This window comes from Leiobunum rupestre, chromosome 8, assembly GCF_980474605.1.
Source record: "Leiobunum rupestre chromosome 8, qqLeiRupe1.1.hap1, whole genome shotgun sequence".
Classification (NCBI taxonomy): domain Eukaryota; kingdom Metazoa; phylum Arthropoda; class Arachnida; order Opiliones; family Sclerosomatidae; genus Leiobunum; species Leiobunum rupestre.
In genome coordinates, this window is record NC_143391.1 from 37,993,639 (window position 1) to 38,017,807 (window position 24,169).

At 37.3% G+C, this 24,169-nt stretch overlaps 1 protein-coding gene across 1 annotated transcript in view; it reads left to right on the forward strand.

The window, feature by feature from the left end:
• LOC149933347 (activating signal cointegrator 1 complex subunit 3-like) overlaps positions 1 to 24,169 on the forward strand; it is a 125,711-nt gene that overhangs the window by 95,428 nt on the left and 6,114 nt on the right. The window contains exons 25-30 of the mRNA XM_090156298.1: positions 7,554 to 7,691; positions 14,333 to 14,453; positions 16,147 to 16,279; positions 21,760 to 21,885; positions 22,005 to 22,116; positions 23,155 to 23,345. Of these exons, the coding sequence (XP_090012424.1) occupies positions 7,554 to 7,691; positions 14,333 to 14,453; positions 16,147 to 16,279; positions 21,760 to 21,885; positions 22,005 to 22,116; positions 23,155 to 23,345 (821 nt within the window). The remainder of the gene's footprint in view (positions 1 to 7,553; positions 7,692 to 14,332; positions 14,454 to 16,146; positions 16,280 to 21,759; positions 21,886 to 22,004; positions 22,117 to 23,154; positions 23,346 to 24,169) is intronic.

Genomic DNA, 24,169 nt, shown 5'->3' on the forward strand with positions numbered 1-24,169 from the left:
TGCTATCCTGGCAAAGGCCCTTTCTTCCCTATCATTATGCTTATCCATGTCAGCCTTAGTTGCCGTTTTGGGATCTGGCGATTTTTCATTTCCATTTACTAGACCAAATAACCCTGCAGTAGATAAAGCCATTCTCATATTAAATTTCCAGGTATTATAGTTATCTTCATTTAATCTCTCAAAATCCATAGCCTTCCTTAATTCTGAGCTACCCTCCATCTTGGTTTATTCACAACTCGGCCTATTAGGCTTAGGTCTACAACTTGCCGTTCTGAAGCCTTGGCGTAAATCGGCCGTGGTGTGCTTTAAACTGTTACGTCACCTCGGGAACCACGCTCTGTTACCAATTGTTAAACACATAACAATAAAAACGCCCACGGTGCTGTTAAATCGTCAAGGTTTATTAATTTAATAAAATAGGCTATTATTATTTACAGTATATACATGTTACTATAATTAGTTAATCAAATCACTGGGGAGCATATTTCTATCTATCTACCAGCTACCTTCAGTACCAAGAGAATAATCGGATGAGTTCCAAAATGAGCTGTTTTCCATTTGCCACCAGATGGCACTGCATTTCACCTTTAGCTCACTATCGTCTGCTGAAGTATCTGCATTCTGATTCATGCACCCTAGATGTCCTAACACATACATTCTGGTGACATTTCTCTCTCGGTTACTGACACACAAACGTTCTTGAAAAAGATCACTACGTCGCCTTTCATTCCTGAATTCGCTATTACTGCCCGTAACACTGTAGAGGTTTTTCTTACATTTTGACTAGCTTCGCTATTCTTAGCCTAAAGGATTCCCGGTGACCTAGCCTACATTAACTTAAGTGATCCTGTCTCTTACGTAACTTAAGCATTTAGGTTAAGTTAGGTTTAATAGGGTGTATAGGAATTTATTTTCTTACATTTAATTGAGTGACAATTGCCATCGTTAACATAAAACAAAGTAAATTTAATTAGCAGAATCATTAAAATATTGATACGTATTACGAATGAAATTGATTATTTATAATGGCTGAGCCAAAGGGTACATAAAAATAGAATATACTGCCATAAACAAAATACCTAATACTTAAAGTCCAGATTAGGCAGTTGGTGTCTTGACACGCACCTCGCACACACTAGATTTATCGGCTGAGGTTTTCCAGTATTTGTGTTAGCATGTCGTAATGGATTCGCCGCCTATGTCTTTGGCGCAATTTAAGTTTCTCGCTAGACACGCCATCTCGACCTTTTTCAGAAAATCGGGTCTGCTCCAGATCTGGGGATTCGCTTTCCAGCTCCCTGGTTTTGTTTTAACACCACATCAAGTGGTTTGAGCTGGCGCGAAATTCATTTTCCAACCATTGCGCTTGGACCAACGACTTTGGCTGACCACCAACCAATCAAAACCATTGCGTCGAGACGCTCACCTTAGTTGCAAAGTTCCCAGAAGCGGGACACCTCAAAGGGTCAACTCACTCGTTCAAATAATGTCATTGTTAGAAATAGTTTTATGCTTTGCACCTGAAAAATACTTGTCTAGTCCTGTATAGAAAGTCGTCTGCTAAAAATAGCTTTCTTTACTAATAGCGTTTTCCATTGAGCTACTCCGACCGCTCTCGAAACGTTTTCCATTGGGTAAAAAGGAGCAGCTGTGAGACGGAGTCACTTTAAACAGTGGCTATCCTAAAAAATTAGTAAATGTAATATTTAACGATCATAATGTAAAAAATAATATAAAAAAGACAAACCGGAACATATCATATCTCTCCCCTACATTTGTGGCATAACGGAAAAAACCCAGACAATTAAAAAAAATATATATTAATTTAGTCAGTAAAACTATAAACACTTTAAAAACAGAGTTAAAAAATTAACCAAAAACGGAGGATATAAAAAAAACAGGAGTGGTGTATGAAATTAAGTGCAATTGCGGCAAAATATACGTAGGACAAACCAAGAGACAATTACTAAAAGGTTGAGGGGGATTTAAATTAAAAAATTAAAATGGTTAAATAAACTGACACCAGGATAATGTTGTATTCTTAAAATTATGTAAAATTATAATCATTAATGTAGGTAGCGGCTGACGAAGGACTACGGTCCGAAAGTTTCCGAAATATTTTAATCAAACTAAAAACATTAAACTCCATGAAGTAGGTCTTTTTTTCATAAATGTTTTAAAAAAACGATAGTAATCCACTAAAATTACTACTTTTTTAAAAATAAGTTAACTAAAAAATTATCATTTGCAGCACAAAAAAACGCTAATCCCCTGAAATTACTCCTTTTTTAAAATTAAGTTTATTAAAAAAATTATCATTTGCGGCCCAAAAAAATCACTTTGTAATCTACGCGTCAAGTGCTACATTCTCCGCCAAAAAAATGCAGGAGGCTGCTGTAGTTCAATTTTGCCAACAGTTCTATTAATTCCCCGACAATCCCGTCCCATGTTAAAGTAGCAACATCTTTCCCCAAATCTAATTTAAGCCCCGACACTCTTACGATATGCAAGTCAATAACCATTTATTTACAAATCCCCATGTATTAAAACTAAACGCCAAGCCAAAGCCATGTAATTTTTTGAATTGTTCTTATCCCAAGTGTTGTCGGTACCGACTCCCGAGATGTCACAGAGGAAGACTAGGAGTTTGGAGATGACAGTGTCGTAAGGCGATTCCAACCTCGAGACGACTTTGATTTACACATATAGCTCACTCATATAGCTTTATTTTAACGAAGAGTTCGTATTTAAATCGGGAAACCCCCCGTTTTTTAACTCTCACCCTCGGACCCCGTCCGAATGTATCGTCTTACTCTGGGACCCTGTCCGAATGACAACTCCACTATTTTGCATAGAGTTCCCGGTTTTGATGTCTCAGGACATCCGGGATCTTCGGGGTCACGTGTAGGTACCTTAGGAGAGACCCAATCGCTGACCCTGGGTGGAGATATCCATACCCAATCCAAATATTTCTGCAAACATGAATCTACGTGACAATTAGTTGAGATTTATGATGGAAAGTTTTTCACGGCAATGGTTTTATGGCTTATATGTCATGGCCTGACACTTGGCTTGGCAATTATCCCTTAATTTTCTTCTGACCCACCAAAATACAATAATACCCCCAAAATGTTTCGAAACAAGGTCACAAATTCTATAATACAATAAACGAAAAAAAATGTCTGAAATAGCACTCGGGGTCTTTTTACGACCATCGGCACGGTATTTTTAAGATAAGAACCCTAAAGGGTAAAATACAATTAGGAAGAGGAGCCCTGACATGACCTCCGCTAGAGGAGAAACCACTTAGGGAAGCCCGCTTCTCGACCTCTGGGATCTAGGGACCTAATTCACCTTTTCTGGGAAACGGATCACTTTGAGGAAAGTCGGAATGAAACCCATAGGATCCGTAGATAATTTCAGCGTGACACGATATGAAATGAAAAAACCAAATTAGCTCTGGCAGTAGATGACCAGCAAAAGAATTTATTGTCGCAATATGAAACAGCCGTAGAGGTATGGTATGGAACACCCTTAAAGACCTTTATGAACCTAAGTCAAGAGCACGAATATCTAGCTTCGTTTTGTTTGAATTTTCTAAGTCTGAAATATAATGCACCTGAAAGCATGTCAGGATATCTTCGGATAATTAGTGCAATTAGCTAAACGTACTTTAGCTTGCGAGGAGGTAGCATATACCAGATGATTTGTAGGTAATCGAACAGTATTAGGAGGAATTAGAGCGATGCTTGAAGATGCCAGACTTCCAAATTACATGTAGTGTATATTTATCTAACCGATTACCTCATTCAAAACTACCAGACGTGACCCCAGAGGGGAGATGGAGAGACACGTCACCTTCATTACGACATCGTAAACACTTATGCATTTGTACCAAAAACCCACCGAATTAAATTTGAGAGGAGAGCCAAGATCGGTAACATGGTGCGCTATGCTATGAAATACTGAATGATACCTACAATGAACTTTTTTCATTCAATTCGTCAATTACATGTACATAACAAACAGAAAAACTAGCAGACGATCCTTTCGTCATACATAAGAGCTAGACAAATGGTGGACCTTATGCGGATTAATAACCACAATCTCCCCCCCCCCCGCGCTTCACATATATCTATTTTAAACTAAACAACACTTATTCGAAATAATTCGACAAGCGATACAATACAATCTTCGGTAAGGCACAAGTCGCCAGATGACTTAGCCCCAGTACCAAGAATTGAAGGCTTTTGTGAATATATCTGCTAAATTTCGCTTAGATGGCACAAAACACAATTGAAACAGGTTTTCAGCTGCCTTTCCCTTAGGAATTTAACTCTTAGATCTAAATATCTCGACCTCGCATTGTCGACATGATTCCGAATACGCCACCTGGTTGTCCATTTTGAGTTTGGTGACTGGCCCTATATCCGATGGGAATATTGGTTGACATTCGATTACAATTCTTTGGTTGAACATAACCTACTTCGTCTTTATTATAAAAACTGACGTGGATTTGCGCAAATGGGAAACGCGCAAATGAAAACTGCGCAATTGGACCCAAACCAGTGTAGAGGTACAGCAGTAATACAGATAAAAATTATACGAAATTTAAAAGTCAATCGGATCCAATATTATAAGACTGCGTAATTGTTTTACTTGAGGAGCTGTTGCGCCATCCCAGAGTTGAAACTTGCACACGGTGTAGAGGTATAGCAGTAATATAGATTAAAAATGAAACGGAATTTAAAAGTCAATCGTATCCAAAATTATAAGACTGTGTATTTGTTTAAAAAGGGTTTAAGGGGGTCGGATAGAAGGGTGTTTCAAATCGCCGCTAACTACTTTCAACCCGCGGAACTTAGTTGTGCAGATAGTGGCAACCCCATTAAGTTTTCTTTGAAAAAACGGCGTGGTTATGTCACCGGCCCGTTAAAAAGATACGGAAGGTGTTGCAATGTGGACGACACCGCCACCGCCACCGCACAACATTCTAACGAAAACAATAGTCCCACTCGATATATATATATCGATGTGGACCTAAAAATATATTATGTATCCCCGAACAGGAACCGTCCCCTACTTGATTTTTGATCGTCGTGTACATGGACGGGGACCAATGTCAGGGATTTTCGGGGAAAGTTTCGGGTGCAGGGTCCCCGTAAGAACACAAATATTTACATCTAACTGACAAAGCTCATAACTCCCTCTGCCCCACCTGACTAACCTATTACTGGCACCCTCATATCGTAACATTCCTCAACATAATTTAAAATTTCACCATAAATATTAGTCTTCCTTACGCTCGTAATTAGGTTTGAATTATTGCATTATATCTCGAAAAGGCGCCAGGTTTAGCGCGAGTTTAAATCTCACACCATGGACTAATTCCATGCTCACACATTCATTTCTTTAGGAATCCTAGTAAATTTACCTGGCCTCTGACAAATGTATTCCAGATACCTATATTAGTAAACTTAACTTGGTGACTGACTACCTATAAGTAATTGGTAGGACTAATCCTTGGTTCAAACGAAGAGCTAACATGATTCAATTTCTCGTATTCGTGACCAGTGTTGGAAATAAGGCGGTGGCGTCGGTCAAAGACCAGTTTATTTTGGGCTATGACCAGTAAATTAGATGGAATCTGGGGGGTTCACCGGTCATAATGACCCGTTTATTTTTAATTAAAAGTATAATTCTATACCGAAAATAGAAATAGCTTCTCACGGCCAATGAAACTGCGGATTTTTACTAATTTCTACTCCTAAATCGAACGTATTTCCTGGCATCTGGCAGTAATGCAATTTGACCAGCTTCCGCTACAATCAGTCAGATTCGTCGAGCTAAATGCGAAACATCTAGATCAATCATTAAGAATATGTTTAAGAAACATAAGCATAGAAGACATTGATGCCTATCCTGCAATTTCTTTATGGCTTTTAGAAACAAAAAGAAAGTCAGAAAGGAGTACAACTGTTTTTATTCGAAGGACTAGAAGATGATGTAAAACTGTAAATACGGATAACTTTTTATTTGAAGATTAAGAAGATGGGGAAATAGTTTTAAAGTTCCTTAAGAAATGTGATAAATATCAAAGCTCTTTGGTCTGTAATAAATAAATATCATTTTAGTTCCTAATCGTTATTAACTTTCAGAAGTAAAATAAAAGAGGGAGGGACATAAGTGGGGTAGTAAAGAGTGGTCATGACCAGTAAATTATTTTTTAAGTATGGAGTATTGTGGTCATATTGACCAGTACTTTAAAAAAGCTTATTTCCAACACTGTTCATGACATTAAAGCACATCATATGTGTCATTTTGAGATGGTTCGAATTTTTTCAATATTTATTATCTTTATACATTACATGAGGTAATTTAGGGTTTAATATTCTAGTTTGTTGAGACTTATTGTTTTGTAGTTTTGCTTCTTTTAATTTATTATTCAGGGTTGGCTGCTTTAAATCTAAGTGTTTTTTGAAAAAAACAATCATTGATATAATAACACAATTTCAATGGAGGAATAGAAAATGGTTCTTAAAATTTTTAAATACATAGAAAATCTGAGCAAACTGATATATTAAATACTAATTAAATTCAATTAAGATTTAATTTTATTCGAGATTAGCTAACTTATAAAAGAAAAATGTCAGTTAATTATAAAAAGCCATTAATTGTATTAAAATCCATAATATCAAAAAAATCGATTGATATGATTTTATAAAAAAAATCGGCTTAATATCAACGCATGTCCGCTATTTTGGATTATTCGGCCCGCTTCATAGTTGTAGGTGAATTAGGACGGAAGTTAAATGTTAGTTACATGGTCAAAGAGCAGGCGAGTGCAAGGTAGCTGCTGCCTTCAAAAATGGCAAATAAAATTCCCCCTAGACAATTCGCGCGATTGCGGAACATTACTGCGGCCAAATACCCCAGGATAAAACGTTTCCTCCTCGGGTCAAGGAATGTGACCAGGGACACGGCCTTCTGAATTCACACAATACCAAAATATAATCATAAACAAAGTGTTGGGCCCTGACGGCGCCACTGCAACCCCATTCTTGCTATCACGATGGGCCGTTTAGCTCAGAGGACATATTACCAAGAAAAATACGATATACTTTGTCTAAACCCAATATTCCAGAAACGGGAAATTTCGTGTATCCTACTACACCACAATCGCAAAAGTAACGCTAGAAAACGTTAAAGGGAATATAACCTGCAAAGCAATCTTTATGGAAGACCCCTTCAATTTTTCAAAATTCTCTGTACAGTGGCGCCAAACATTTTTGAATACAAAGGCAAGAGCGGCCAGAGCTGCAAACGTTGGTGTTCCACACCAAATACCTGAGGTTATATTCCCTTTAATTAATATCTCCGTGAATTTTTATTTCCGCAAAATAATTTTATCACAGAAATGTTCAGTACCATCTAGAGTATCCAAAAATAAATAAATAAGAATAATCGGACATGCGCTGGTGTGTTGATATTTACCCAAAAAATCAAAAAGTGCCAACTTTGTATTATAATTAAAATATTTATTTGCAATACAGATGAACTCAATTCTTCATGAATGTAGAGATCAAAATCTTAAACTTACGTTAGCTTTCGGAATTGGCTTACATCATGCTGGTTTGCATGAGAGAGACCGGAAAACTGTGGAAGAATTGTTTACAAACCAGAAAATTCAAGTAAGTTAATATTTTGGTACAACTTAAAATCCACTATTGGTCTGAATAGTAGTTCCTACCTGGATATATCACTTGGAGAAAAACCTGACAAGCAAATGGCTTTTGCGACAGCAGCGACGCTTTGGCGAAGTGAACGGAGAATTTCCGAAACACCCGTAACACAAGACAGAACCCGTAACAAACACTAGAACGCTAGAGTGATATATCCAGGTAGGAACTAATATTATTTACCCAAGGATTGAAATCACATGATCGCGGTTATGACGAGAGCTACCGCCAGAGGGGGGAACGACGATTAACATGGTAATTAGATGATTGTTTTATTATAACTTACATATCTTATCGTATGGTAACATGGTATCAGAAGTGGGATTGAGATAATTCAAGCAGAAGAGGAAGTGTGTGCACTAGCTAAAGTACATGAATTCTTGGCCAAATTGAACTACAGCGGCCTCATGTAATTTTGTTTTTTTTGGCGAAGAATGTAGCACTTGACGCGTAGATTACGAAACTATTTTTTAGGGCCGCAAATGATAATTTTTTTAATTAACTTAATTTTAAAAAAGTAGTAATTTTAGGGAATTAATGTTTTTTGTTATTTTTTGGCGGAGAATGTAGCACTTGACGCGTAGATTACGAAACTATTTTTTTGGGCCCCCAAATGATTTTTTTTAATTAACTTAATTTTAAAAAAGTAGTAATTTTAGGGGATTACTGTTTTTTTTGCGGAGAATGTAGCGCTTGACGCGTAGACTACGTAGTTATTTTTTGGGCCCTAAAATGATTATTTTTTAATTAACTTAATTTTAAAAAGAAGTAATTTTAGGGATTACTGTTTTTTTGTGGCGGAGAATGTAGCGCTTGACGCGTAGATTACGTAGTTATTTTTTGGGCTGCAAATGATAATTTTTTTCATTAACTTAATTTAAAAAAATAGTCATTTTAGGGGATTAGTAACGTTTTTTGAAAAAATAGTTTCGTCGTGTATCCGTCGACACAACTTTTCAGATGCGCCCCAGCCCCATTCCGAGCATTGACGGTGGCTCTTCTGTAATCGTACCTAGTGGCATCGTAATTAGTGAAATCGTATCAACTTGAATAGTAACTCCCCGTATTGGCGCCTGACGCACTTTGAGATACCGCGTATTGGCGCCGCGCACTCACTTCGCTCAAGCGCTGGGGGCGCGCGGCGCCTCCCCAACCCCATACTAAAAATGCGATGGGCCATCTATAACGCGACCTAGAGGACAGTACCAAGCCTTACGCATCAAGTATATACTTTTAATATCAACCTGATATAAGCGTTTGTGGCCCAAAAATACAAAACACCTAGAAAATGAACAAAACCTGTAATTGATTTTATAAAGTACGGGAATATCACTTTGTGGCCCAAAAATACAAAACACCTAGAAAATGAACAAAAACTGTAATTGATTTTATTAAGTACGGGAATATCGGGAATATCACGTGGAAATTATTAGGACACCGAAACTGTGGTGTCGGCGAACACACGACGGAAATAAGTACAACGAAACACGTGAAAATGCCCAAAAATGTGATTTGTTTTAAAATTACATTAAAAAATTAAATAATCATTTGCGGCCAAAATAACATCGGTATCTACGTGACAAGGTCTATCAGGCGCAACCAAAATTAATATGAAATTCAATGAAAATGATAAATTTTTAAAATTAATAAAAATTAAATTAAAAAATTAAATAATCATTTGCGGCCAAAATAAAAATTACCCTCGGCATCTACGTCACAAGGTCTATCAGGCGCCACCAAAATTAATATGAAATTCAATGAGACCGCTGAAGTGTAGTTCACTTCACCCGAATTCTTTGCTAACTATTTTGTGCCTTTTTAAGAAGTTGATATCGATTCATGACGACCAGACAAAACCCTTACCAAAGCTTTGATGCCTTTGCCAATGATTTAAAAACCAAGGCCAAACAATGCAAATTTGGACACCTTAAGGATTCACTAACCTGAACTACGGAAAAAGCTTCTTGAAACTAAAATCTGACTTATTCAGAGCAGATGAAAGTATAGGACACGCCATAGTGATGACATCCACAATCAATAAAAGCACTGTTAATCAACCTCTTTCTCCAGTTCCACCATCGGAGGAAGCAGTACTGTCTGTTGATGCATTGTGAAGGATAGTATTAGGACAACAACATTATCGACGTCCCTCCTTTCACCAGGGCTTCCGCTGGAGGGCCCACTCCGTACCTCCCACACATACGTGGCAAAAATATCAGCGTCCATGGCCCCCACGACAAGCTGACAAGAGGAGAGCGATAATAGTGACATTTACAATGCTGCACGCCACAGATATTTAACAACTCATGCATATCACATGTAATAAATGTCATGGGCAACACCATTTTCCGCACCAATTCCAACTAACGTATATGATGTATGAAGGTAACGCTCATGGTACAAATGATGAATATCCTCATGGACGTTGGCAGACTCGTACTGGATACTTTACATAATGAGCAACAGACCCACCAATACCAAGATTACATGGTCCAATTACGTCACTCACATTCACTACCTGATTTTGATCCTTACTTTGAGATGGATCCATTTACCATCAACTACCTCACCATATATGCGACTAGGTGCGATAATTATGAGAATGGAAGATTCCATTGTACTTAAAAGTCACCTTCTAAATAGCCACTGGCTCACAAGTCAATGTAATACCAGCCACAATTTATCATCAACTATCCAATCGACCAAGGTTAACACCATGTCGAGATGGTCTTGTAAGCAGCAAGAACTCTCGGCCGTTCATTCAATAAAACTTGAATAAATCTCTTATGTATAAAAGTCCGCAACAATAAAACCATAATGTTCAAATAAATTCAACGTTTCAATGTCTAGATCCCCGCACACTCAATAAAGCTTTAACAAGGGAACATTTTACTCTACAAAAGGTCAAGAAATATTCAGCGACTTACATGGAACCAAGATATTTACAGACATAGATGTTGTAATGAGGCGTGTGCCTTGGCCACTATGGAAAGCAGGGGTTTTGTTATCGTAGGTTGAACTCCGTTCACGGGATTGCACTGTGTTCTTGATTTTGACGGGAAAATCTCTGGAATTTAAGAAGCTTCCATGCGCATGGGGGGGGTGGGTCATTTTAGACCGATGCTATCAACTGAGCACATCAAGATAGACTATTAGAAATTCAAAAGTGTATTTTATAATAATAAAATATGTGTAGACAAAACCCCTACAACCAGCATTCTCTTGAAATGTTACGTGAGCATTTTGGCAAATCAACCTGACTGAGTATAGCCTACAATTGTGTAAATTTTCCACACCATATGGCAAGCTTCGTTTTTTACGATTATCATATGGAATAGCAAACGCATCGGAAATATTTCAAAGATATATTCAAGAAAGTTTTGAAGGAATCAATAAACTTCATATACCCACAGATGATCTACTTATAGACCAGAAAGATATGCCTCACCATAATGCTTTGTTGATATCAGCACCTACAATGAAGAAAGAACCTCAAGGTTTCTTGGGTGTAGTAAATTATCTAAGTAAATTTATCCCACATCATGCGGAAAAAAACAGTACAGCTACGAAATCTTTTCAACTCTTGAACCCAATGAAACTAAATATCGTAGCAGCCAATGCTAGCCAAGTAGGCCCAGGAGGAGTAATAATAATAATAATGAAAATTCTTTTATTGGGTTTCACCTTCAGTACATGACTGATTTACAAGGCGGCCCGTAACAATAAATTAAAACTATTTTTTATAATTAGTAGCAGTTGGCACATTTTGTGCTCCAGTAGATCTTCAACAAAGAAGTTAAGAGCACTAGCTCTTGTTGATTTGGTGTGAATGTCTCTTGGCTTTCTGAAAAGTTCTTTCAAATAAGTAGGACAAGCTGAGTTAAAGATTTTATACATCATAACCCAAATATTAAAAGATTTTAATCTATCCATGGAAATTGTTTAACTTAAATTTTTTATTATTAACAGAGACACGCATGGATTTTTTAAATAATATTTTTGAAAAATCCATGCGTGTCTCTGTTAATAAAAAAAAATTAGTAATAACACAAAGGTTGACAATATAGTGTTGGTTCAGAGTCAACCAATTTAATTCTTGGCGAGTATTTGTCGCAGAGGCAAACATATCCGTTTTAGCGACAAATCTTGAGCCATTATTGTGAGCAATTTGGAGATTATTTAAAAGCATTAAATTTGCAGAGTTGTAAAAAATATCTCCATAGTTAAAGAGTGGCAAAATTAGCGAATTTTAAATATCGATGGCTTTTGTCCGCAGGGTTCTATATAAAGGTCTAAGAATGTCCAGCCGTTGCTTTGATTTTGAAATTAGAGTTTCTATATGTTCACCCCAAGGTATTTAAAGCTTATAACACTTTTTATTGATGTATTCTTTATGGTTGAGCTAGTTTCATTTGAAATTGGTTGTCTTCTTGGATGAAATAGCATATACACTGTTTTATCTTCATTCATAGTTCGTTTTTTAGATTTTAATATTTTCTTTAAGTTTATGGCTTCTTGACTCATTACGTCTAACAGAGCATTTACGTTATAATTCGACATTAATAGTTCATCATCATCTGCGTATTCATTGGAAATACTATCGTATAATTGTTTATGAATATCGCTGGTGTATACATTATAGAGTGTTGGGCTTAGGATTCAACCTTGGGGTACACCAGTTCTTACATATCTGGCCGTGGATTTGGCTTCTCCAATGGTGACAAATTGTTGTCTTTCTTGAAGATATTATTTAAACCATTGTATACTGTTATGTGATAAACCATTCTTTTGTAACATTGAGACCAGGAGACCATGCTCCACTGAGTCGAATGCCTTACTTAAGTCAACGAAAAGTATTCCGATAAATTGTCCACTATTTAAACGGGATACAATAGTTTCAAGAAGGTACATAATACCAGTAACGGTCGAGTGTCCCGCTCAAAATCCAGATTGTAAAGGATTTAAGATATTGTATATATTTAAGTGTTCAGTTAACTGAGTACACGATACATATTCAACTGGTTTTGACAGACATACAGGAATGAATATTTGACGATAGTTCCCCACATCTGAATAATCTCCTTTCTTGTGAATTGGGACGACTCTTGTCAGTTTCCACTGCGTCAGTACTTCTACAAGATGGACATCCAATCCATTACTTATCAACGTCTTTAAACGAAACGCATTTACAATATTCACAGCGATTGGTTATACGCCTTAGTCGATTTCAAATAACTTTGATTCAAAAATGTACATTGCGGATGCGTTATCATGAAAACCCTATCCAACATTACTACTGTGCTCAAGGATGGCCCCCACACTCCACGAATATGGATAATGATATGCGAAAATTGTGGCCCTATAAGGAGGATAATCCATAAGGATGAAGGACTAGACTGATAATCCCTAAGAGCAAGTGAAAAGACATTATGGGCCAATTACACGGAACACACCAAACTACATGTATTTTGGCTAGAATTTACATCCCATCTATTGCATAATATAAAGACTTGAGATATGTCGTTCAAGTGACAGAATGAAGAGTCACAATATTACCACATCATGTTCACGAAAGACCCTGGGAGACAGTGGGGATGGGACTTATTTTCCATCAAAAGCAAGAAAATATTGTGTGGATTATTATTCAAAATATGTGGAAATACTACATTAGTAATAAGAGCACTAAAGCCTCAGTTTTCCAGGCATGGTTGTCCACAGAGATTAATAATGGATAATGACCGGATAATGGGCCGCCATTTAATTTGCATGAATTTTTTAACTTTCTACGACAATGGGGAGAGCTCATATAACGTCCAGTCCCAACTTTTCACAATCTAATGGCATGGCAAAAAGACACATCCAAACTCTAAAAAACCTATTAGGTAAAGCAAAAGCCGCTAGTGTAGATCCAAATGATATTTTATTAGAGTACAGAGCTACTCCATTACATCAACTTATCTCGCTGCCAGAAACGATTGATCAGAACTCCAACAACAAAGAATCTGAAACCAAAGTACCCAATGGAAAAACACCATGAGGCCAAATAGAATTATGAAAGAATTAGCCAGTTATGGTTACACTATGTAAGGGGCAGTTAGTAATTTGAACAAAGGTTAGGGAATGCGAAATATTGTAAGACAGTTAATATAAAAATTAATTCCTTATTAACCTTATAATGTTTGGTTTTAAATGTGAAAGTAAAAGTCAATTTTAAGGAGGATTTTAAACTATAAACTCTTATGTTAGAAGGGTCATTTTCATGCTAACAAATAAACATTTGTATAACCACGTAACAAAAACCTTTTTAAAACCACATAAAAACCTTTTAAAAACCCCATATCATATCTTTAATAATAATATATTAGACAGATTATGGCCACGTTAGAAAACGCGTAGAAGAATGTGTAAGAGTTTAGACGTAGCTTTATTGTGCAGACTGTTCACACCAAATCAATGCCTGAAACTACGTTTAACAATTTCCTTGTCGATTAATTATTCTGAACATTTTACCTGTCGAAGTTGACAGAAAGAAAGTTGCTTAAATCGCCTTAAATTAATATAGCAATATACTAAAATAGTTATTTTAAATATAGGTTCTTGTTGCTACATCAACTTTAGCATGGGGTGTTAATCTTCCAGCTCATTTAGTTATTGTAAAAGGTACTGAATATTTCGATGGCAAAACCAAGAGGTATGTGGACTTCCCTGTGACAGGTAAATGCTTTTTTATCATATACATTATAAATTTAAATATTTCATGTAAAATCACAAAAGTTCGTGATTCACTGTTTTCAGTTACATTCCAAGCTAGTGAAAAAAGTTTTTATTAGCTTGGTATCCGTACGAATCTTAAGACCAATCTGCTTTCATGTATTAAACAACTTTTTTTATTTGTGTGGTACAATATCACAATAAATATTTGACTTGTTAAGCAATTGAACTTAAGGAAAATTGCTAAGGCATTTCTTTAGTACAATAACTTCTGTACACCATATCAATTACATTCCCTATTTAACCTTGTATGATTTGGTTAATTAATCGCACGTTTATTATATCTAAGGTAAGCCCCTACTAGTTCCAATCCCAATCGTTTTGGCGGTATCGCAGTTTGAACGTTGTACCCGAAACGCGTTTTACAATTTGGTGTCTTTCTTGGCTAAAAACGTGGCGCCGCACTCCTTCGCATTCGCTCGAATTTATGTCGCGTTTTTATCCATGTAGCCGTGTTTAACTCGGCTAGCTATGGTTTTTTCTGTAATAAAACGCTTCATAATGAAGCTATTGTGATGGTTAAGCGTGGATTGAATACTCCGATAGAAGCTAGTATTGAGGGATTAATCCGCAATGTAACTTCAATTAAAGTCCATGTACCGGGTGCTGCGCGGTCCCTTGGACTAGCCCTTGGCTTCACCGCAATGCTAGCGTCCACTGTGTGTTGGTGTGATACGGTATACTCACAGGGGCAAACGCGCTGAGCCAGACGAGGCAGCGGTGCGCGAGGAGAGAGAGAGTGTAAAATGTTGCCAATTGTCTTATTTATTTGTGGGTTCAGGAGGAAAGGTACTATTCGTATTGATATTCTTTTATTTTTGTTTATTTAATTTTCTGCACAATTAAAACAAAAACTTTGGCTTTTTAATATTTTTCTCAAGTTAAACAATATTGTCTTAATCGATGAGAAAGTTGTTCTCGAATGACGCGGGTGCGTTAAAGAAATCTTATGTTTTAGTTTATTTTCCTCTCCCACGTAGGGGGGGGGGGAGAAAGTCGGGCCGCGCGAAGTACCTTTTCCCCTTTCCTCCTGAACCCACAAATAAATCAGACAATTGGAAACATTCCGAAATATTCCTTAGAAACGATTTTGTAGAAAATAGACGGTTCCTAATTTTCGTAATTGTTTCTACGGCCGTAAATCTAATACAAACTGAGATATTAGCTAAATACCATTTTTGTGCGCCTATTTCCTGCCATAAAAGATTGTGCTCACAACCAAATAAGGATTTTTGACACTATATATTATAAACATAAGTGTATAGTAGTGACACTTCCTATTCTTAACATGCAAAAGTTTTACTGAGAGCTATTCACAAGACACTGCATTACGCGTTTCGTTGCCCCTTGCTAACGCGTCACACTTAACCTTTGACAGTGCCTCGCTAGGGGAAGATTACTAGGTCTCTGTAAAATATTCCCGAAAGTGACTAACTTATAGAATAATATTATAGACTTATGTTATAACTAATTGAAGGTGCCTGCAAAAATTCAGCCTGCTAACAATTGTTTCAAAGTGAAACTCTTAAATTACTGGACTAAAAGCTCCACTGGAATGTACAGCTAGGAAGCTTTGCTCTCTTTCGAATTTTTGTGTTGTAATAAAAAAGCCAATTCTTATTTTACCTTTAAATAGATGTTCTTCAAATGGTAGGACGTGCTGGTAGACCACAATTTGACACTGAAGGAATTGCTTGCGTTCTTGTGCATGATACGAAAAAAGAGTTTTACAAGAAGTTCTTTTACAGTCCTTTCCCAGTTGAGTCATGGTTAGTATTATTTTAAACCTCATATTTGGTGACCAATTTTTTTATCTCAATAAATACGATATATTTTCAATCAGGGCTGGCTGGTTTGAACCAAATGTTTTTTTTTAATCTACGGTTTTTTAAACTTTGCTTCGATTTACTCAAAATTTTCCCAATAATTTGTACATTTTCTTACCAAACCACTACGAAACTAAAACCAAAACGTCATCTTGCCCAAAATATTTGTACATAATCGAAACTCAAACTTTTGTAATATTCAAAACTGAAAACTACACATTTTAAAGCGATATAGCGGTTCTATAGTTGGTTATCGACTAGGCACAGATAAAGTTTCTAAACTTGTTTTTGTTTAAAGTCTTTAACGGAGATGTTACAGAGAGTCAAAGATGTAAGCCTTTTAAGTAGTCCCAGAAAATACAAAAGGTATTTTTTAATCTGGGCATATAATTTTGGTACTTTAATTTTTTTAACTCACATTAAGGACTGTTAACACAAGCGGAAAAATAGTTAAATAGTAATATAAACCAGCGTTTTTTTTATAAAAAGTTTCAACTAATTAAACCTGCTTAAAACAAAAAAACGGTTATTTGTTTTTTTTTTTAAACAGGATTATTTCCAACCCTGTTTTCGATTTGTATTTATTTTTATTTGAAGAAGTATAATGGCAATTTCAATTAGATTATTTACTCAATTTTCAACTCTGCAATCAGATCGACTCTTTTACCTAGGTCTAGTTTGAATCTGTAATTTAATATGAAAAGTTATTTTGTGGCTCAAACCATTGACTTAAATATAATGCAGTTCCATAAATTATATCTTCAAATCTGAGTTTAATTTAATTCAAAGATATAGATTTAATAGCCCTTATAAAGAATTTCATGTCAGCTTCAACCCCAATTCAATTGTTGGCGAAAATGTTGAATTGTCGTACTACAATATCTTGGACAAAAAATTTGCACAAGAACTATTTGATTTTCTAGAAAAAGAAACTATTTTAGTAGGGTACACGATGTGCGTAAAAGAAAAATTAAAAAAATGTTATTTATTTTAAATTCCGTGGACTGCGCCGTTCGCCCTGCCCCCCCCCCCCCCCCCCCCGTTCTAACTATTCACGAATGGGCGAATGTCGCGGGTAAAAATCAACGGACAATGGCGCGATATCCCACGTCAACAAGTGGCGTTCGGAAATGATGGGTTGAAATATAGTTATTCCGATAACACATTTCCTGCCAAACCGTGGCCACCAGTACTTAAAGAACTAAGCAAACTCGTTTCAAAAATAGCCATAAAGATTTCGTACGACAAAGGTTCAACCAAACGAGGTCCTCCATCAACAACTGCAAAACACTGGAACTTGAGAACGGGTCTTTACTCTTAATGCATCCACCAACAAATGATTTCTGGTTTCATTCGGAGCCACTTAGGAGCAACAACCACAGCACCCCACACAAGGAAAACGCAACCCGTCAAAAGTCGTGCATTTTCTTGTGTACATTTTTCATTGGTTAAACGCTTAAGCGCCTGCTGCCGTCGGAAGGGGAAAATTCGGAAATTGTCTCCCCCTTTCCGTAAAACGTTCAGCCTAAAGGTTCGTCCGATGAAATTAGGCTGTAATGGCAGAATCGGGGTCAATATCAGCTATATTACAGCAGTAAGAACTGTAATTGTAACGAACAATAGAAAGTAAAATATAATTGCATTTTCCAGAACTAATGCAGTATAACTACGAACAGCTTAGCGCAGCACTGCAGCTGGCTTATAGATAATTTTCAGTCTAATTGCAACTTAGGTGGTAGAATATGTCAGTATTAACAATGTTTAGGTACCAATTTATGGCGATTTTAAATGACTTTTTATTTTAATATAAGAAAATTACGGTATTAACATTTCAGGGATACATTTTTCCGGTTAGTTGTTTGTATAATTGCATCAGTTTAAAAATAAATTAATTTTGTCTATAAAGATATAATTCCGACATAGTCGCTGCTTTTGAATGGCATTTACAGCTTTTAAGCAGTAGTTACTCTTTCCTGTTTATCAGCTTCTTTTGCAGCGCAATGAGTAGTCGAGGTTTTTGTAGTAGATTTACATCACTCCTGTTTGTGCGATGCTTTTGCAGCCTCGTTACAAATATAGTAATTACGTATTTCAACAAAGTGGCTGCTTTTGCAGAAGATTTTTAGTCAAACTTTATCATTTCTGTTTTAGCGCGTTTACAGAATCAGTTCGACGAATTCGCTACTTTGGATATCAATTTATAGTCAGTAAACAGCTGTCTGACTGCGAGATGTTTTAGCAGTGTTCTTCCAATTTTAGATTGCAATTTTGAAAATCCGCGTGCAGCATGGGCGTGATAACGTTTTTACGTGAGCGGTTGCAGAAAGAGTATTGTAAGCACATTATTATTATTATTATTAATGAAGTGCGCACATCGACCAGAGGTCCATTGTGTAAACCCGAACCTTAAGACTTGAAAAGTCCAATAGCCGACACAAAACGGAGAATCCTCTTGGCCGGCATATTATAGAAATCAGAAGTTTCCAGTTGATGCATACCAAGATGAAAGAATCTTTGGGCCGCGTAGTAATCGCACCTACAAAGCACATGAGAGGCGGTTTCCTCCTCAGCCTGTCATGCCCTACAGATTGGATCATCACTGATTCCAATCAGGTAAAGATGTCTGTTAAGGAGACAATGACCTGTAAGTAGGCCAACGACCAACCTGATATTAGATTTGTAAAGCGAGAGCAACTCCTTAGCTCTCTGCCCAGAGGGGCCCGAGATAAACTCTTTAGCCTGCCTTTGGCCATCCATCTCAAGCCAAAGCTTGAGTTGACGGTCAGTCATGGAGTTAGAGATAAGGCCGCGAACTATGCTATAGAGGGGATAGGAACGGCAGGTTCAGGACCAAAGAACCCAGCCTCTGCCCCCTTCTTGGCTAGGACATCGGCCCTCTCATTACCATAGTACCCCCGATGGCCAGGAACCAAATAGAGCTGAACTTTATTGTTGGTGCCTAGCTCCAAGCGGAGGTTCAAACAGCTATAAACCAGTTTTGAAGAGACCTGAAACTGGTTAAGAGCCTTGAGGGCTGCTTGACTATCCGAATTAATTTGGATAACCTTGCCATGAAGCTTCTTTTTAAGGCAAAAGTCAACACAGAAGCAGATAGCAGCAATTTCCGCCTGAAAAACACTAGCATAGACACCAAGGCTTTCAAAGAAGCCGAGATTGCTAGTAAGACAATACATCCCCGAACCAGAGCCAGAGCGGGTCTTAGAGCCATCGGTAAACCAGACGATTTCTCCTCTGGCCCCGAGGGTACTATGATTGGCCCACTCTGTACGGCTTGGAAAATAAGTATTGAAAGACTTACTAAAATGTAGCTTCGTAGTCATCATATCAGAACCCATTAGATAGACAGGTAACTGACATGAAATTTCCCGAAACATCTTGGTGTGGCTATTATCCCAAGTATTCGCCTTCCACCAACCATTCTGGTTGAGCCTATAGGCTCCCATAGCAGCAGCTTCCTCTATGAAAAGATGAAGAGGAAGAATGTTCAGGAGAATTTCTAGAGAAGCATTTGGGGCTGTTCTCATAGCTCCTGTGATGCTGACCCAAGCCAGCCTTTGTAGGGTGCGCAGATCGCTCTGCACAGTCTTAATTCGGACTATTGGCCACCAGACCACCGCAGCATAAGAGAGCAATGGCCTGATGATCATGCTGTACAGCCAGAAGACCACTTTAGGGCTAAGCCCCCATGACCTGCTAACTCCACTCCTGGTCCTCCAAAGTAACATCTTAGCCTTCTTAACTATAGAGTCAAGGTGAGGCTTCCACGTTAGTTTGTTGTCGAGAATAACACCAAGGCACTTAACCTCCGTGCTTTCGCTCAAAATAGTCCCAAATAAGGAAATATCATTAAAAGAGTTTTGCAACCTTTTACGAGTAAAAGGAACAAGTACCGTTTTATTAGGATTGACCGTAAGACCAACTTCCCTCCGCCAGTTTTCCACTGCTGCAAGAGCACTTCTTACTAAATCGCTAATAGTGTTGGGGAATTTTCCCGTAAAGATGATGGCGATATCGTCAGCATAGCCGAAGCAGCGGCACCCATCCCTGTCTAGCCTCACCAAAAGTTCATCCACCACCTTGCGGGCAACCACGGCTGGTGGTGACCATAAGGGATTCACCGAGCAGGGAGGATACCACCACACGATTCGTCAGCATAGCTTTTATCCAGAGACACAGTGTCATTGATGCCAAAGCGTATTGCAGCCTTCATGATGACTGCGCTGGACACCTTATCAAAAGCGCCCTCAATATCAAGGAACACTGCTAAAGCTATTTCCTTAAAGTTAATAGCCCTTTCAATGCAATTAGTTATGCCATGAAGGGCAGTCTCAGTAGATTTGCCTTTTTGGTAGGCATACTGAGCCGTCGAGAGAGGTATATGAGAAATAACCTCTCCCCTAAAATAGTTGTCTACCAATTTCTCCAAAATCTTTAGAAAAAATGAAGTGAAACTGATTGGCCTAAAGGCCTTAGCCTCGAGATAGTTAGATTTCCCTGGCTTCGGAATAAAGATCACCCTAGAAAGTTTCCAGGTGCTAGGAATATATCCAAGGGCAATACAGGCTCTATAGATTCTACTCAACATTGGGCATATAATATCAATGCTCTCCTGCAACAGAATGGGAATTATCCCATCCGACCCGGAGACTTATAGGGCTTAAAAGACTTTATTGCCCAAGTAAGTCTCGAGTGCGTGACAATTTTATTCGCCACCGCCCAGTCCTCCCTTTTGGTACGTGCAATCCTAATAGGAAGGGGGTCAGAATCAGTACTGTTCGTAATTCTGGAGTCAGGAAAGTGTACATCTAACATATGAGTTAGTCCCCTTACCCGACGAAGAATGACTGCCATCTTTCAACTTAATAGTATGAAGATGTTTAGTCTGGTCGTTGGCCATAATTTTCATTAACTTTGCCGTACTGGAAATATCAGAGATATTCTCACAGAAATTCCTCCACAAGTCCCTCTTGGCATCGCGGATGGCCTTATGGTACGCAGTGAGGGTTTGCTTGTAGGCAACCCAGTCAACCGACATACTTTGTTAAATAGGCTGCGTCCGAAAAATGACGAGAGATAGTAAACTAAACCCAAGGGTGTCGCATGTTTAGTCGGATTCTCAGGTTGCCGAATAAGTATCCTGAGTGAACTACACCTCTGTGCAAAGTCTGCCCTAAAAAAATTAGGGGAGGCAGCGCCCCCGCTTTGAAATAGAAGCGGTACAATTCGCCCCCGTGGTTTTAAGTATTAAAAGTTGTTTCTTAGCATCATGAACCCAAGTTTAATTGTAATTTCTTGGCTTTAATATCCAGTGTGTGTGCTTTTTATCTATAAAATATCTTACAGCTAGTAGTTTGTCACTAATTTAATTTGGTAGAAATTGATTATTTGGTTCCTTTTTACAGTTTGTTGAAAGTTTTACCGGACCATTTGAATGCAGAGGTTGTAGCTGGCACAATAACCACAAAGCAAGATACTCTTGATTATCTTACTTGGACATATTTCTTCAGGAGGTTGATTCAAAACCCTAGGTTTTAATTACTTTACTTCGTTTAGTGATGGCCCTAGTTTTGTCTTTAATAGGGGCTTGAACGAGGTTTTCACTCTACAATAATTAACCACCCTTTCAAATATTTTTATTTAATTTTAGCTATTACAGTTTAATGGACACTGACAATTCAGTTTTAAATAAATTCATGTCATCTCTAATTGATAAAGCTCTGGGAGAGCTTCAGCTTTCTTCATGTCTGGAAATTGAAGAGGTAAACTATAGCCTTTAATGGATGCACATTTCGTACCCTGAATTTTATCTCCACGCGACCTACGTAAACTTAGTTGGTTATTGGGAGGGGGGGGGGCAAAATATCAGTGCAGCAACTAACGTCCGTTTTTGTTGACAGAAATTTGAAATAATATAATATGATTTAATTCACGACTTGTGAAAAAATAATAATTTAAAAACACGTATAAAATAAATTTCACACATAAGGGTGCATTTCATGTTAACTTTTGCAGGTCGTACATTTGTACGTTTTGCAGTTGCATTTTATTAGATAAATCAAAGTAGTTACTTCTGGTGAGGGTGACCAAATAGCTTGACACTTATTGTTCACGCTTAACGTACACCCCCATTCGCTTGGGTCAGTCAGCTTTACCACCGAAGTTAGAAGCGTGTTTTCATTTTTTGGCGACGAGATGCGGTGTCTCTTAAACCCTGTATTTGAAATCGAAAATTGATCTTCTACTAACACAATCTCAGTACCAATTGGTTAAATTCAGGGCCGGATTAAGACTTTATGGGGCCCTAGGCCCAAGTTAATTTTGGTGCCCCCTTTCATTAGCGAGCGAAGCGAGCTAGGCGCTTCCTCAATTTATAATTGAGAAATGGAAGGAAAATTAATTTTGCTGCCAGATTTAGTATGTCGTTAGGGGCTAGACGGCAGTCCGTCAGAGAATGTGACAATCAAAAGTTTTTGGTTCATAGGGGTGGATGCATTTACTAAAATTACTCCGGAAAATATTTTGTGAAAAGCAAATGATTAAAGTTTTGTACTTATATTTTTTTCGAACCCTCTTGGTGCCCTATGCCCAGGCCTATTCGGCCTATTGGTTAATCCGGCCCTGGTTAAATTACTAAAAATAGAACCAATAGGAATTTTGTAAAAATATTTTTCACTATGTTATAGTATAGTTCAGGGTGTGTATCAATTTTCTGAACAATTTATTACCATGCGCTTCCACTATTAAAATTGCAAGTTACACTAATTTTTTATTCTAAAAAAACGATTATTGGTTTCCAGGATGAAAGAACTCTACGTTCAACAGTTTTTGGTTGCATTTGTTCTTACTACTACTTGAATCACATGACAATAAGGATGTTCAAAGATAATATGAGTGCTAATAACTCACATGAAAAACTTTTGGAAATTTTATCTGATGCTGAAGAGTATGCTGAACTTCCTGTTAGACATAATGAAGATGCTGTAAATGGGTAAGAAACATTATTACATCTACCTGACTTAGTTAAACAGGTGAAGATCATTATAGCCCCGAATAACTAATTTTTGTTACATTAATATTTTTTAATCACTGGTTGCCAAAGGAACACATTGGTGGCAAAATATAACATTGATTTTTCCCGCTTTTCGACGATTAAACACTGTGCCTTTTCGAGTGCACTAGGCTAAGCGACGGCGAAATATAAATGTGAAAAAGACAATAAAAATTTCACATAGTTACGATTTCATTGCGTCCCACGATGATTAACTATAACTGGAAAAATAGACAAAAAATACTCTTACGTGGTTTTCTCATGCTATAGAACACGTGGCTAACGGCAATATTGACAATAACGCTGTAAAAATCATTATTTTATCCTAAACGCAAACGCCTTCGTGAAGCCTACTTCACTCTTCGATTTACCAAACGTTATTTTTCGTCGAAAACTTGGCAAAATTACCTGTTTTTTTTATTAATATCGCTATGAATTTTAATTTCCGCCAAAAAGAAATCGCACCCTTTGGTTCCTTGCCATCCAGGGATTTAAGCAAATTTTCCAGTGGAACTTGGCGACGTTTCATCGTGTTTTAAATATTTGAGAACGAAAGTTATAATTATATTAGTTTTAGCACATTGATAAAGTAATAATCACTGATTGCATATTTGGTTCATATGTAACGTAACAACTCAAGTGTGCTATAAAGCTATTTTTCATACTGCAACATTGTTCAAAAGATGTGAGGTAAATTCTTTAACTTCCAAGACATGATATAAAACGACGATAAGAGAAAAGTTTGCTACATCATAACTAGTTTT